Source organism: Pleurodeles waltl, chromosome 5, assembly GCF_031143425.1.
Source record: "Pleurodeles waltl isolate 20211129_DDA chromosome 5, aPleWal1.hap1.20221129, whole genome shotgun sequence".
Lineage (NCBI taxonomy): Eukaryota > Metazoa > Chordata > Amphibia > Caudata > Salamandridae > Pleurodeles > Pleurodeles waltl.
The window spans coordinates 1,736,684,269-1,736,696,936 of record NC_090444.1 but is presented as its reverse complement, the minus strand read 5'-3'; the positions used below and the strand labels follow the sequence as shown (position 1 = coordinate 1,736,696,936).

General features: G+C 46.2%; 1 protein-coding gene across 1 annotated transcript in view; it reads left to right on the top strand.

The window, feature by feature from the left end:
- LOC138296725 (cysteine-rich venom protein-like) overlaps positions 1–12,668 on the top strand; it is a 206,053-nt gene that overhangs the window by 43,197 nt on the left and 150,188 nt on the right. The window contains exon 3 of the mRNA XM_069236126.1: positions 9,241–9,269. Coding sequence (XP_069092227.1) covers positions 9,241–9,269 — 29 coding nt within the window. The remainder of the gene's footprint in view (positions 1–9,240; positions 9,270–12,668) is intronic.

The window sequence follows — 12,668 nt, the reverse complement described above, 5'->3', positions numbered from 1 at the left end:
TATTTATTCAATGACGTTAGCCGGCGTTAGCCAGCGGCGCTGCCTGGTGTGCATAAAAAAAAATGACGTACACCAGGCAGCGCCGGCGTAGGGGAATATGGAGCTTGGACGCCAAAAAATGGGGCAAGTCAGGCTGAGGCAAAATTATCGCCTCAACCCGATTTGCGCCATTTTTTTTGACTTCCAACCCCCATTGAAATGACTCCTGTCTTAGCAAAGACAGGAGTCATGCCCCCTTGCCCAATGGCCATGCCCAGGGGACTTCTGTCCCCTGGGCATGGTCATTGGGCATAGTGGCATGTAGGGGGGCACAAATCAGGCCTCCCTATGCCACAAAAAAAAAAAAAAAATACTTACCTGAACTTACCTTATGTTCCCTGGGATGGGTCCCTCCATCCTTAGGCGTCCTCCTGGGGTGGGCAAGGGTGACAGGGGGGTCCCTGGGGGCATGGGAGGGCACCTCTGGGCTCCTTCCGAGCCCACAGGTCCCTTAACGCCTGCCCTGACCAGGCGCTAAAAAAGGACGCAAAAGCGGCTGGACGTCATTTTTTTTTACCCGCCCACTCCCGGGCGTGATTTTTGCCCGGGAGTGTAAATACGGCGCACATGCCTCGGAGTAAATTTTTTAGACGGGAACGCCTACCTTGCATATCATTAACGCAAAGTAGGTGTCCACGCTAAAAAATTACGCAAACTCCATGGACTTTGGCGCTAGACGTGTCTAACGCCAAAGTATAAATATTGAGTTAGTTTTGCGTCGGAATTGCGTAAAAAAAAACGACGCAATTCCGGCGCAAACAGAGTATAAATATGCCCCCGGGTGCGTAGCCTCTTAAATATGGGCCTTCGAGTGATGAGTATTAAATAACAGACACTGACAGCACTCAGGTAACATTTAAGGGGGACATATACTAATTGTGAGGTACTGGCCATGCCTCTTTTACATGATGCTGCTATAGGGGCATGCCCTCGTCTGTCATGGTAGGGTGCAGAAGGATACCAAAAGAGGTAAAAATAGTTTATCATCCAGTATGCACTTTCTATTTCATCACTACCACGAAGTTTTGAAGTGAAAACACGACTGCACGGACTAATGTCTATTTTTAAATGAATGCATGGTGATATTATTGCACGCAGACCAAAGGGGTGCTGGTTAGTCTATGCAATATTTGCATGTGAGTGTTCAAGATGCATGCTTTGTTTTATGTTTGTCACGAGAAAAAAAGAGAAAAGATGCTTGATTGTGATTAATGATCTGGTTGTTCTATGAGCCATCTCTTTGTTTTTTTACACTAAGAGGCATATTTATAATCCCCTAGTGCCACCTTGTGCCACATTATCGTTATTATTTTTTATGTTAATGTGGCCCAACGAAGCCAAAATCCCCGTGCCGTGTTTACAGAATGGCGCAATGCATTTATTGCAGCACTCTGTAACCCACTGCACTAAATTATGCCTGCACCATGCATTATGTATGCAAGGGAGCTGGAAAAATGGTGTAAGGAAATCTATGAGATTTCCTTGCACGATTTTTTACAGCACTTTTAACGCCTGCTCAAGAGCAGGCATTAAAAGGGGGCTTCCATTCTTTAGAGTAGTGCCCTATATACTCTGCAGGAGTAGTGCCAATATTTTGTCGCTACTCCTGCAAAGTACATCAATAGCGTCATGAGAAATGACGCTATTGCCCCCTACCCTGCACAGGTCTAAGTAAATATGTCAGTCTAATGCCCACTGTTAAATCTGAACAAAAAATATAAAAGGATACAGACCAGTCAGTTCACTTTTATGCTCATGGTTAATCCCAGTAACTCAGGATAATAAGGACAAAGGGGCAGTACATATGAGTCTCATTCTGCATGCCTCTTTGGATATAGAATCTACATCTCTGACTGCAAAAACATTTTTTGTATGTGGGAGGAAGGTAATCAGGAAAGTGACAGTCTTTCAACCTAGCCACATCCTCCACCACTCCAACTCTAGGAACGCTTGCCTGTTTCACTGCAACAAGGCTGCCTACCACAGATTTCTGAAACTGAACAAATGTCAACTTTGAATGTGGAGAAGAATCCTTGAATACAACAAAAGCATTGGATGTGCTAAATGAAAGAAAATGGGTAGACAACTTCTTTTACCAAATGTAAGCCTTACGAATGGCATTTGTAAGGCTCGTAAGACTCAATCTTCTGATCTACCCTATCAACACCACCAAAGTGCGTATTGTAGTTCAAAATGCACACAGGTTTATGCACTTCAGCAACCTTACTTCAAACAGTAACAGGTGAAGTACTCTCATCATGCATGGTTATCAGCATGTGAACACCTGTCTTGTCTACAACTTTTACAGCTAAAAGTTTATCACTATGCAAGGCACTGCACTGTCCCCTCTCAAGTTTTTAAAGCAAGCTCTTTTGGGCAACCTTTACTGTTAGGGTGGATTGAGCCACAAGCGACATTGTCCACTTTGAATAGTTCCCTGAACAATTCCCCACAAATGTAGAAGTTATCTAGGTACAAATGGTGACCTTTGTTAAAAAGTCTTCTACCAAGTTCCCCCACAATTTTCTCATTAACTCAGAAAGTGGATGGATAACTAAGGGAGTCAATAATGGAATCCCTACCAGCGTACACCCTGAAATTATAGACACATCCAGTGCTACTCCCAGACAGCATATACATCTTAATTCTAGCCAGGAATGTATTGCCTAAAAACCAAACGGACCTTCAACTGGACCAACAACTCATCCATAGCTATTTCTTTCCCTGAAACATAGATCTCTGAAAATCAATCTACAAGGTGATCAAGGACAGGCGGAATCTTAAAAAGATGGTCACAACCAGTGTGATCTTGTGGCAACGCTGAAGCATTATCAACAAAATGCAGCATCCAAGGCGGAAGCAAATACAGATTATGACTCATGGTTGCAGGAAACATAGCCATTGCATCAAGGGTGTAGTAGACAAAAATAAAGATAGCAATGACTTTCGTATCTAGAACCATCAACAAATTTAAACTCAAGAAATTCTTCAACTCATCTAGATTTGTGTGAGTCCACTGGCTAGCTCTAGAGTGAGGCTTAAGTCTGGCACTGTTAGCCCTCAAATACTGTTCAGCATACAGATTAGTCTGGTCAACAATCTCATCCTAAAATACATCATCCATAAACAATTGAAAGAAGTGTATTGTCAAAGCATTTTCAGTATTCACTCTGCACCTGCAACACCAGGAAAGGCAGGCGACGCTGTCTGCATTATGTTTGGACAACCCAGAGTTCAGCATTTCCAATAGGAAGCCTTTCTAACCCAGGTTGCAATCCAGATGCCTCTTTGCACATCAGTGCCCTCCTCTAAAAGAAGCACTTCCTTCAATGTGGCTTCATCATTAGATGATTCCTCTCAGACAGAAAATTCACTGCCAGAATCTTGGACATCCTCCTCTGCCTCAGATGCAGTCAGTGTTATAATCATGGTCAGGTGAAGATTTAAAAAGCTTACCAACAACCTGCTGAGCGGTAATCCTGTGGCTAGCCAAAATCCTTAGTAATAAAGTAACTTGACAAATACGTCAACCAGAACCAACACCATGTAAAATAAGTAATTCACAAAGTGTGGCTTTATCAAATGGAAAGTAAAGCTACTGCTAATCAGGAAGAAAACGGCAATCAAGATAAAGCACAAAAAGACCTATATTCTCTAAAACAATACTACTCACTTGCCAGAGTGTTAGAGATGGGGTCTTTGGTTGGCAGTCAGGTTACCCCCTGTCCAAGCAAGGATCCTCACTCTAGTAAGGGTAAAGGAGAATCACCCTCAGTTAACCCATGCTCACCCACTTGGTAGCTTGGCACGAGCAGGCAGGCAGGCTTTACTTCAGAAGCAAGGTGTAAAGTATTTGTACCAACACACACAGTAACTCAGTGAAAACACTACAAAATGACACAACACAGGTTTACAGAGACAACTAGACTCACCAGCACCTACTCTGCACAGACACCACAACCACCAATGACATCCCACTAGAAAGGACAAGAAAATAAAATTACTCATAAGAACGCCCAGTACCCACTGTGCACAAATCCAAAGTGAATTTCACACACAATAAAACAGAATCTAAATATGCTGCTAATATTACACCATTTACAAAAACCACATTCATGCAGGGAAAGGATACTCATTTATGGAAAACAGTACACAAACCGTTCTTGCCAAACACATGCAGCTACTCAAACTGCAGATCTACTAGTGCTGAAACAGCAAGCAGAAGTCGCAGTAAAGGAAATCAAAAGCTTTGCTCTAGATTAAAAAGGAGAAATAAAGCATTACAATCACAAATGCAAACAATGACAAAAAATAACACCGTTAACATGATAAAGCACTATGACCACACACATCGCTGGCCAGAAGCCAGTCAACATGCACCATCAGCCAAATGCCAGTCCACATACACCACCAGCCAAACCCCAGGATACACACACAGCCAGGCAAATGCCAGTACACACACAGCCAGCCAAACACCAGTACAGACTGCCCATCAGCTGAGCTCCAGTTCACACATAAAAAACATCTCATAGGGGGCAGATGGGCCTAAAATGGCCAATCTGCCTCCAAGGGGGCCAGAAACTGCCAAGAAATGTGTTCCCAAAAAAGGGGAGCAATCTTTGTCATACCGGCCGCTCCCCAACATATACATAGGGGGTCATTCTGACCCTGTCGGTCATCGACCGCCAGGGTCGACGACCACGGAAGCACCGCCAACAGGCTGGCGGTGCTTCCCAGCCCATTCTGACCGCGGCGTTAAAGCCGCTGTCAGAAAAGGGAATCCGGCGGTTTCCCGCCGGATTTCCCCTGCATGGGCTGAATCTCCATGGCGGCGCTGCAAGCAGCGCCGCCATGGAGATTCCGACTCCTTCCCGCCATCCTGTTCCTGACGGTTTTTACGGCCAGGAACAGGATGGTGGGAACGGGTGTCGTGGGGCCCCTGGGGGCCCCTGCACTGTCCATGCCACTGGCTGCGCCGCCATGGGGATTCCGACCCCAATACCGCCATCCTGTTCCTGGCGGTTTTGGCCGCCAGACAGAGGATGGCGGTATGGGGTGTCGTGGGGCCCCTGGGGGCCCCTGCAGTGCCCATGCCAGGGGCCCCCGTAACAGGGCCCCACCAAGATTTTCAGTGTCTGCCATGTCATCAATCGTGATGGGTGCTACTGCACCCGTCGCACCCCTTCCACTCCGCCAGCTCCATTCGGAGCCGGCATCCTCATGGAAGTGTGTTTCCCACTGGGCTGGCGGGCGGCCTTCTGGCGGTCGCCCGCCAGCCCAGCGGGAAACCCAGAATAACCGCGGCGGTCTTTTGACCGCGCAGTGGTATTCTGCCTGCGGGACTTTGGCGGGCGGCCTCCCCTAGACAGTGACACAAAGGGAGCAGGGGTGTAGCCTGCCAATCCTGACAAGCCATCTGTGCTAGGAGGGAGGGGAGGAGTGGTCACTCACACCTGAAAGGGCTGTGCCTGCCCTCACACAATGCAGTCTCCAACCCCTGGTGTGTGTCTGGGGCCTGGCCTGAGCAAGGCAGGATTTCACAATCAAGAGAGACTTTCCTTTGAAGTAAGCCTACTTCAAAGAGCAAATGGGTATAAGAAGGGCTCCCAAAACCACAGACTTAGGAACACTTCTGGAAACCAAGAGGAACCTCTGCCTGGAGAAGAGCTGAAGAGCTGCCCTGCCTGTGACTGTGCTTCGTGGAGCTATCCTGCAGATGCTGCTTCTGCCTCTGCTATAGGACAAAGACTGGACTTTGTTTCCTTCCTTCTCGTGAAGAACTCTCCAAGGGCTTGATTTAGAGCTTGCCTCCTATTGTTTGAAGTCTCAATGACAGCAAAGACTTGTCTCTGCCAGCACCTGGAGCCTCTGCTGAGACTCTTACCCTGCCAAGTGGTGCCCACCCAGTTCCTGGGACCCTGAAAAGAGAAGCTGGCAGCCCAAGAGTGATAAATCCATGCACCGACCGCCGTGGGGGAAAAAGATCAATGCGACTATGATCTGGGGCTGAAAAATCTATGCGCCGCCAGCCTCACAACTGAAAATCGACACTCGCTGCAACCGGACCGGAAGATCGATGCCATCGGCTGGAGAAATGACACGCAGCATCGCTAACGGAGGCTGGTGAGATCGCAACCTGCGATACATGGTTTTAGGACCATTGTGCGGCTGAATTTCTGACGCAACCATCACTCTGTGTGCAAAAACTACGCAAGGCCTGCCCGGACCTGAGAGTGCCGACCGAATTGACGCATCGCTCTTCTGCGGAGAGAAGAAACAATCAATGCACACCGACTCGACTGAAGGAGAAACGACGTAAGGTCTCGCTCGTGAGTGAAATCGACGCATTGCGAGCCCTTTTTGAAGCACACTCACCCATGCAAGGTTATTTTTTATGCACCCAGGTACATTTTTCCGCTAACTGTTTTTGCTTTTTAATTGATAACTTGACTTGTGTATTGTGGATTTTTGTCTTTTTGGTCTTGTTTTGTTCAGATAAATATTTTCTATTTTTCAAAACCTGTGTTGTGTCATTTTGTAGTGTTTTCATTAAGTTACTGTGTGTGTTGGTACAAATACTTTACACCTAGCCCTCTGAAGTTAAACCTGCTGCTCAGTGGCCAGCCACCAAGGGTGTGAGCGGGGGTTAGCTGAGGGTGATTCTCCTTTACCCTGACTAGAGTGAGGGTTCTTGCTTGGACAGGGGGTAACCTGACTGCTAACCAAAGACCCCATTTCTAACAGGTTCCGGGAGGGTGACTATGATGTTTTGTTCCTATCTTCTGAATATCAGTGTTGGAAATGGCCTCTCTGCAGGGTCACCCCCAAACCTTTTGCCTTCCTCCTTCTCTTTTTCTTAACTCATTTTTGCTGGCTTTAGGACTCTGTGCACTTTACCACTGCTAACCAGTGCTAAAGTGCATATGCTCTCTCCCTTAAAAAATGGTAGCATTGGCTCATACCCAATTGGCATATCTAATTTACTTGTAAGTCCATAGTAAAGTACACTGCATGTGCCCAGGGCCTGTAAATTAAATGCTACTAGTGGGTCTGCAACACCGATTGTGCCACCCACATAATTAGCCCCTTAACCATGTCTCAGGCCTGCCATTGCAAGGCCTCTGTGTGCAGTTTCATTGCCACTTCGTTTTGGCATTTAAAAATACTTGCCAAGCCTTGAACTCCCCTTTTTCTACACACAAGTCACCACTAAGGTAGGCCCTAGGCAACCCATAGGGCAGGGCGCTCTGTAGGCAAAAGGCAGGACATATACCTGTGTGTTTTATATGTCCTGGTAGTGGAAAACTCCTAAATTCATTTTCCACTGCTGTGAGGCTTGTTCCTTTCATAGGCTAACATTAGGTCTACCCTCAAATACTGTTTGAGTGGTAGATTCTGATCAGAAAGGAGTAGACAGGTCATATTTAGTATGGTCAGAATGGTAATACAAAATCCTGCTGGCTGGTGAGGTTGAATTTTATATTACTATTTTACAAATGCCACTTTTAGAAAATGAACATTTCTCTGCACTTAAAATCCTTCTGTGCTTTACAGCATGTCTCCAGTCCATGTCTGGGCTTCAATGGTTGAGAGCTCCCTTGTGCATTTCACCCAGACTATCACAAACGTATGATGCTCAGTCACACCTGCACCCATCGCAGGGTGGAGGGCCTTACACTTACATTTCAAAGGACACTTTTCTGCCCTCACACAATGGACTGCCAAACCCCCTAATAGGACCCTGGCGGACAGGATTGCACTGAAAGGGGACCTTGTGCACTTCAAAACCACTCTTTGAAGTCTCCCCCACTTCAAAGGCACTTTTGGTTATATAATCTGGGTCCCTGACCCTCCCTATTTATACACTTCCTGGACAGATACTCTGAACCAGACCCTGCAGCCTGCCTAGAGGAGCTGCCTGGCTGCATAAAGGACTCACCTGAACTGGTTTGCTGTGAAGAACTGCTGCCTTGCTGTTGCCCTGCTGCCTTGCTGGCCTCTGGCTCTGCTGAGAAGTGCTCTCCAAGGGCTTAAATTGAGCTTGCCTCCTGTTCCTGAAGTCTCAGGGCCAAAACGATTTCTTCTCTGCAAGGAAACTCTTCGGGTGGCAATAATCGATACACCACCTGCCAAAATCTCTGCACAGCCTGCCAAAATCGTCACACAGCCTGACCAGCGGTACAACGCTGAACTGGAATGGCTCAGCCCGGATCCCCGAGTGGAGATCAGCATAGCACCAGCGTTGTGACTGGAAGTTTGACCCAAAGCCCATTGGATCGACGCATCACTGAGCCGGAACAACGCAGCCCGATTTCCTGTGGGAGGAATCGACGCAGCGCCTGCAGTGTGACAGAAACTCGGAACCATCACCCACTGGATCGACGCAGCATCTGTGACTTCACCCTGCACGCCCAGGATTTCCACACATTGTCCCTGGGCATCAAAAGAACCCTGCATCGCAGAGAGGATTCAACCCTTCATCCCGGAATTCAATGCAAAGTCCTTGCTGCTTGGAAAAGAATCGACGCATTGTCTGTGTGCGCCTGAAAATCCAATGCACACCCTTTGTCTTCCCTGCATATCCTCCCCTGTGGTCTCCGTGCATGTAATTTTGACGCATACCAGGTACTTTGTTCTTGCAAGAAACAATTGTTGCTTTTTAAAGGATTAAGGCATTTCTTATCATTGTAAAAGTGATATTTGAACTTGTACTTGATCGTTTTGACCTTAATTCACCTAGATAAATATATTTTTCTAACCCTGTGTGGTGTCTTTTTGTGGTGTTCTCATTGTGTTATTGCATGATTTATTGCACAAATACTTTATACATTGCCTTCTAAGTTAAGCCTGACTGCTCAGTGCCAAGCTACCAGAGGGTAGGCACAGGATAATTTGGATTGTGTGTGATTTACCCTGACTAGGAACGTGGTCTCTACTTGGACAAGGGTGTATACCTCTGCCAACTAGAGACCCCGTTTCTAACAATCAACATCCCAAATTACTCTGTCTACTGCGTCCCCACCTGTATGGTGCAGCCATGTGAACGCGTTCAGTTCGGCCTGTGCACAAGTCAGGAGTGTCATTAAGCATTTTTAGTGTTTGGGGAAGTGGGCGCTTTCCATGTCATCCCAATTTGGCAGTTACAAATAATGAAAGCAAAGTCAATGAACTTGTCTGTGTTCTTCTCCCCTTTTGCTTTAGGTCAGGTTCCCAACATGCAAGCTTCTGGGGTAGGTGAAAGTGTATGATCTACAATCACAACTTTGAGTTCAGTTTTTTCCCCCAAACGCGCTGTATTAATGTACATTCACATTCCATGTCATGAAAGCCAGCATCTGGAGTCTTGCATCTGGGACATTCCGAGGATGCTCCAGGAAACATGTATTTTATTCCGTGCAGGATGAGGTATGTTTGGTGTAAAAAAGTTAAACTGTGCAAATTGGAAGAGCAGGTTGGGAGACACTTCTTAACATGTTGCAGTGCTTGACAACACTGTTGGTCTGTCAATTATATTTGTCTCAAGAACCTATGCAGTGGTCTGCATTGCATTATGCACTCCAGTAATGGCACACTCTGTGCCTCCATGTAATAACATAGCAGGCAGCATCGGGAACTAGGGCGGTTCCCTCCCTTCGGCACCCCACGTATTTTGAATCATGTGTTGGACTCATAGTAGGCTAAGAATTGCCCTTCCTGTATCCTGTAGGTGTCCATAATGTCCCAAAAGGGGATAAGGTCCCTCTAATTGTAGAGGTTTTCAATGGTGAGAATCTCAGCCTCCTTCCATAGGGCCAAGTTGAACTGATGAGCCACCTCCTGTAGGGTCGGCATTTGTCATATTGTGATTAATAAGGATTAGGGCTCTCTTGTACCACTTCCCTTCACAAAGTAGTCCCAACACAGGCAGGTGACCTTCACCTGGTGTGACTCTTCCTTCAGTCGGGTTCCGGTGGCGGGTTCCTTGGATGTCTCAAAGTGTCCTAGTAATGGCCGATCTTTCAGAACAAGCCTTTGTGCCCAGCCACTGCATGGGTCACTGCAGCTATACCACTCATATTCCGGGGCACCCATTCCCCTCTCTAGCTGTTGTAACTCCTGCAGTGCCAACCACTATCTACTCATTCCCCATATGAGTTCCTTCAGGACACTGTACAGTTTTTTTAAAGAAGAGTCAGAGACGTATATTGAGAGGCAGCATAAAATATAATAGTCGAGTAAAAGGAATATTAGCTATCAGTGGGGTGGCTGAGGTGTTACGCATCATGCAGGCAATTGCAGGTCATCCATTCCCTAAAGTGAAGTGACATGGGGACACAAGACATCTTGCTTAGAGCAGGAATCAAACAGTCCCTGTCTACATCTGGTACACAATTGTATTCTTCACTCCACACCCCAGAGGTTTGGGGGTCTTGAAGTAGAACCAGGGTCAGGGTATCCAAAAAGGCAAATTGATTAAAGTTAGGCACATAAATGCCTGCCGCTGTAAGAGGTGACCCTTACAGGAGACCCTTCAGGATCACAAATCTACCCTCCTCGTCAATCCTATAAAAACACACCACATAAGGCACCCCAGGAGCAATCCACATCAATACACCCCTCGCATAGGCCAAGGCTACTGTGCCATATATATTTGCCCTCATCATTTTGTCCATACCCAGTTTACTTTGCATGAGGTGTGTTTCCTGTAGGATCTCAATTTGTGCATGATGTTGTGTGAGCTGTGTGTGTACTTTATAAAGCTTTCTAGGGATTGGCATGTCCTGCACATTGCACTTCAGTAGCTTTTTTGGGGGACAATGTCATGCATTGGAGTGCCCATGTGTTAATGTGTAGAGAAGCAATATCAGTCTCCTGCTCACAGGATCCCTGTGGGAGCATGTGGGGGGAGCAGCCAGCCATCATCTAATGTGTGCAAGCAGTCTGTGTCTAACAATGCCCACCCTCCAAAGTTCAAACGGGTGATTCCACATGCATTACGAACAATAAAAGAAAAGCAGAGGTAGGAAAAAGAATGGAGAGAAAGAGACATACCATAATAATCTCAACCCCTCCTTGCCAATAAGTCAGTATGACCCTGGCCTGTGCTGAATGTGTATTTATCAATATAAAAAAAAAGTAAGTTAAACATAGAACAAACCAAGTCTTTATCGTAATCCCTCAGTGGCATTTCACATATATGGCTGTAGGTCTTTGGTTGTGGTGCCCACCATGATTCCTGTATCATACGTCCTGGTCCGCAAAGGAGAAGCAGCTTGCCCAGATCGGCACATGTTGCAAGCATCTGTCATATATTGACATTAAGTGAATCTCCACATCCTTCAAAGTAGATCATCCGCTAGTCTGGGTGTCAGCTTCACTCCCCTGGTCATTGCCTCCAAGGAGGTTTCAGTAATTCCTGCCTCAGAGCTTGTGTCAGATTGTTGATGCTGACGCAGTAGTTCAAAAGGTTTTCTACCAAGGTGTGAAGCCTCCTCCACTGCCTGTGCTTGTTCTTTAGCTGCCTGGTCCAGCGTGGGGCGAATGTTATGTTTTTTGCTCCTTTTGCATCAAGGATGATGTGCAAGCCATTTGCCAAATAAATGGTCACCACTAGTGTTTTTTACTGGTCCTTTGGTGTGTAGCCGGTCCACACATCTTAAGGTGAAGAGAAAAAGTGGACAATGCCGCATATTTTAGGAACATTTCACACAGTTTCTGCTTGACTGCAGCATAAGACTGGTGTTGATGTTGCGCCTCTGCTGTAAAGTCTGGATATGCTGTTATGATGTTGCTCATATCTCCAGGGTCCTTTAGAGTGAAACAATTGCAATATCAGGTCTCTGTCCCCATGGTTTAGTAGCCAGGCAATTACTGGATTGAGGGTTAGCTCCTGGATTAGGTAGTTAACCTGGTATGATGTGCCCGCTCTACTGAGAAGAATTTCGGTATTTTGTCTCCCAGTACCATTCTTGTCAGTCAAGCTTCAAAGAAGAGCTCCACATTTAGCTCCTCAGAGGATTCAGGAAACCAAAGAAAGCGTATGGAGTTCCGATGCAAGCGGCCCCCCACATCGTCTGGCCATCGATGAAGGGAGGTGACTACCATTCAGCTCCGCTAAAACTTCAAGGCAAGTCAGCCCACCTTGAACAGAAAGCAACTTTTACACTGATGCCTTTACCACCCACATTTAGGCCTACAAATAGCTAACATGTAAAGTAGTGTTAGCTGCATTGCATATATGTCACACAACAAAATTGACATGCTACAGGGCTGGCAAATGAGAAGAAAGAACATTTGCAATGGGACTATGCCTTTGCATTTTTTTTTCTTGTAGAATACCATGCTGTGCAGGATTTGTGTTTATATGCAGTGCTTTAAATGGAAAAATAGAAGTGCAGGTACTCTGTAATAGAGTGCCTGCTTGTTTCTGAGAAGTGCCGGTACTCTCCAATTAAAAGTATTACATTTTTCTTGAGATATGCCGGTAGTCTCCCTCTCAAAATAAAAAAGTGCCGGTACTCAGTACCGGAGAGTACCGGCCCATTTAAAGCACTGTTTATATGTAACTAGCTATTTATAACTCCCATTACAGAAATCAATATAATCCATCCCTGTACCTTGCCTTTGCATTTTAGAGGCATCAATTGGTA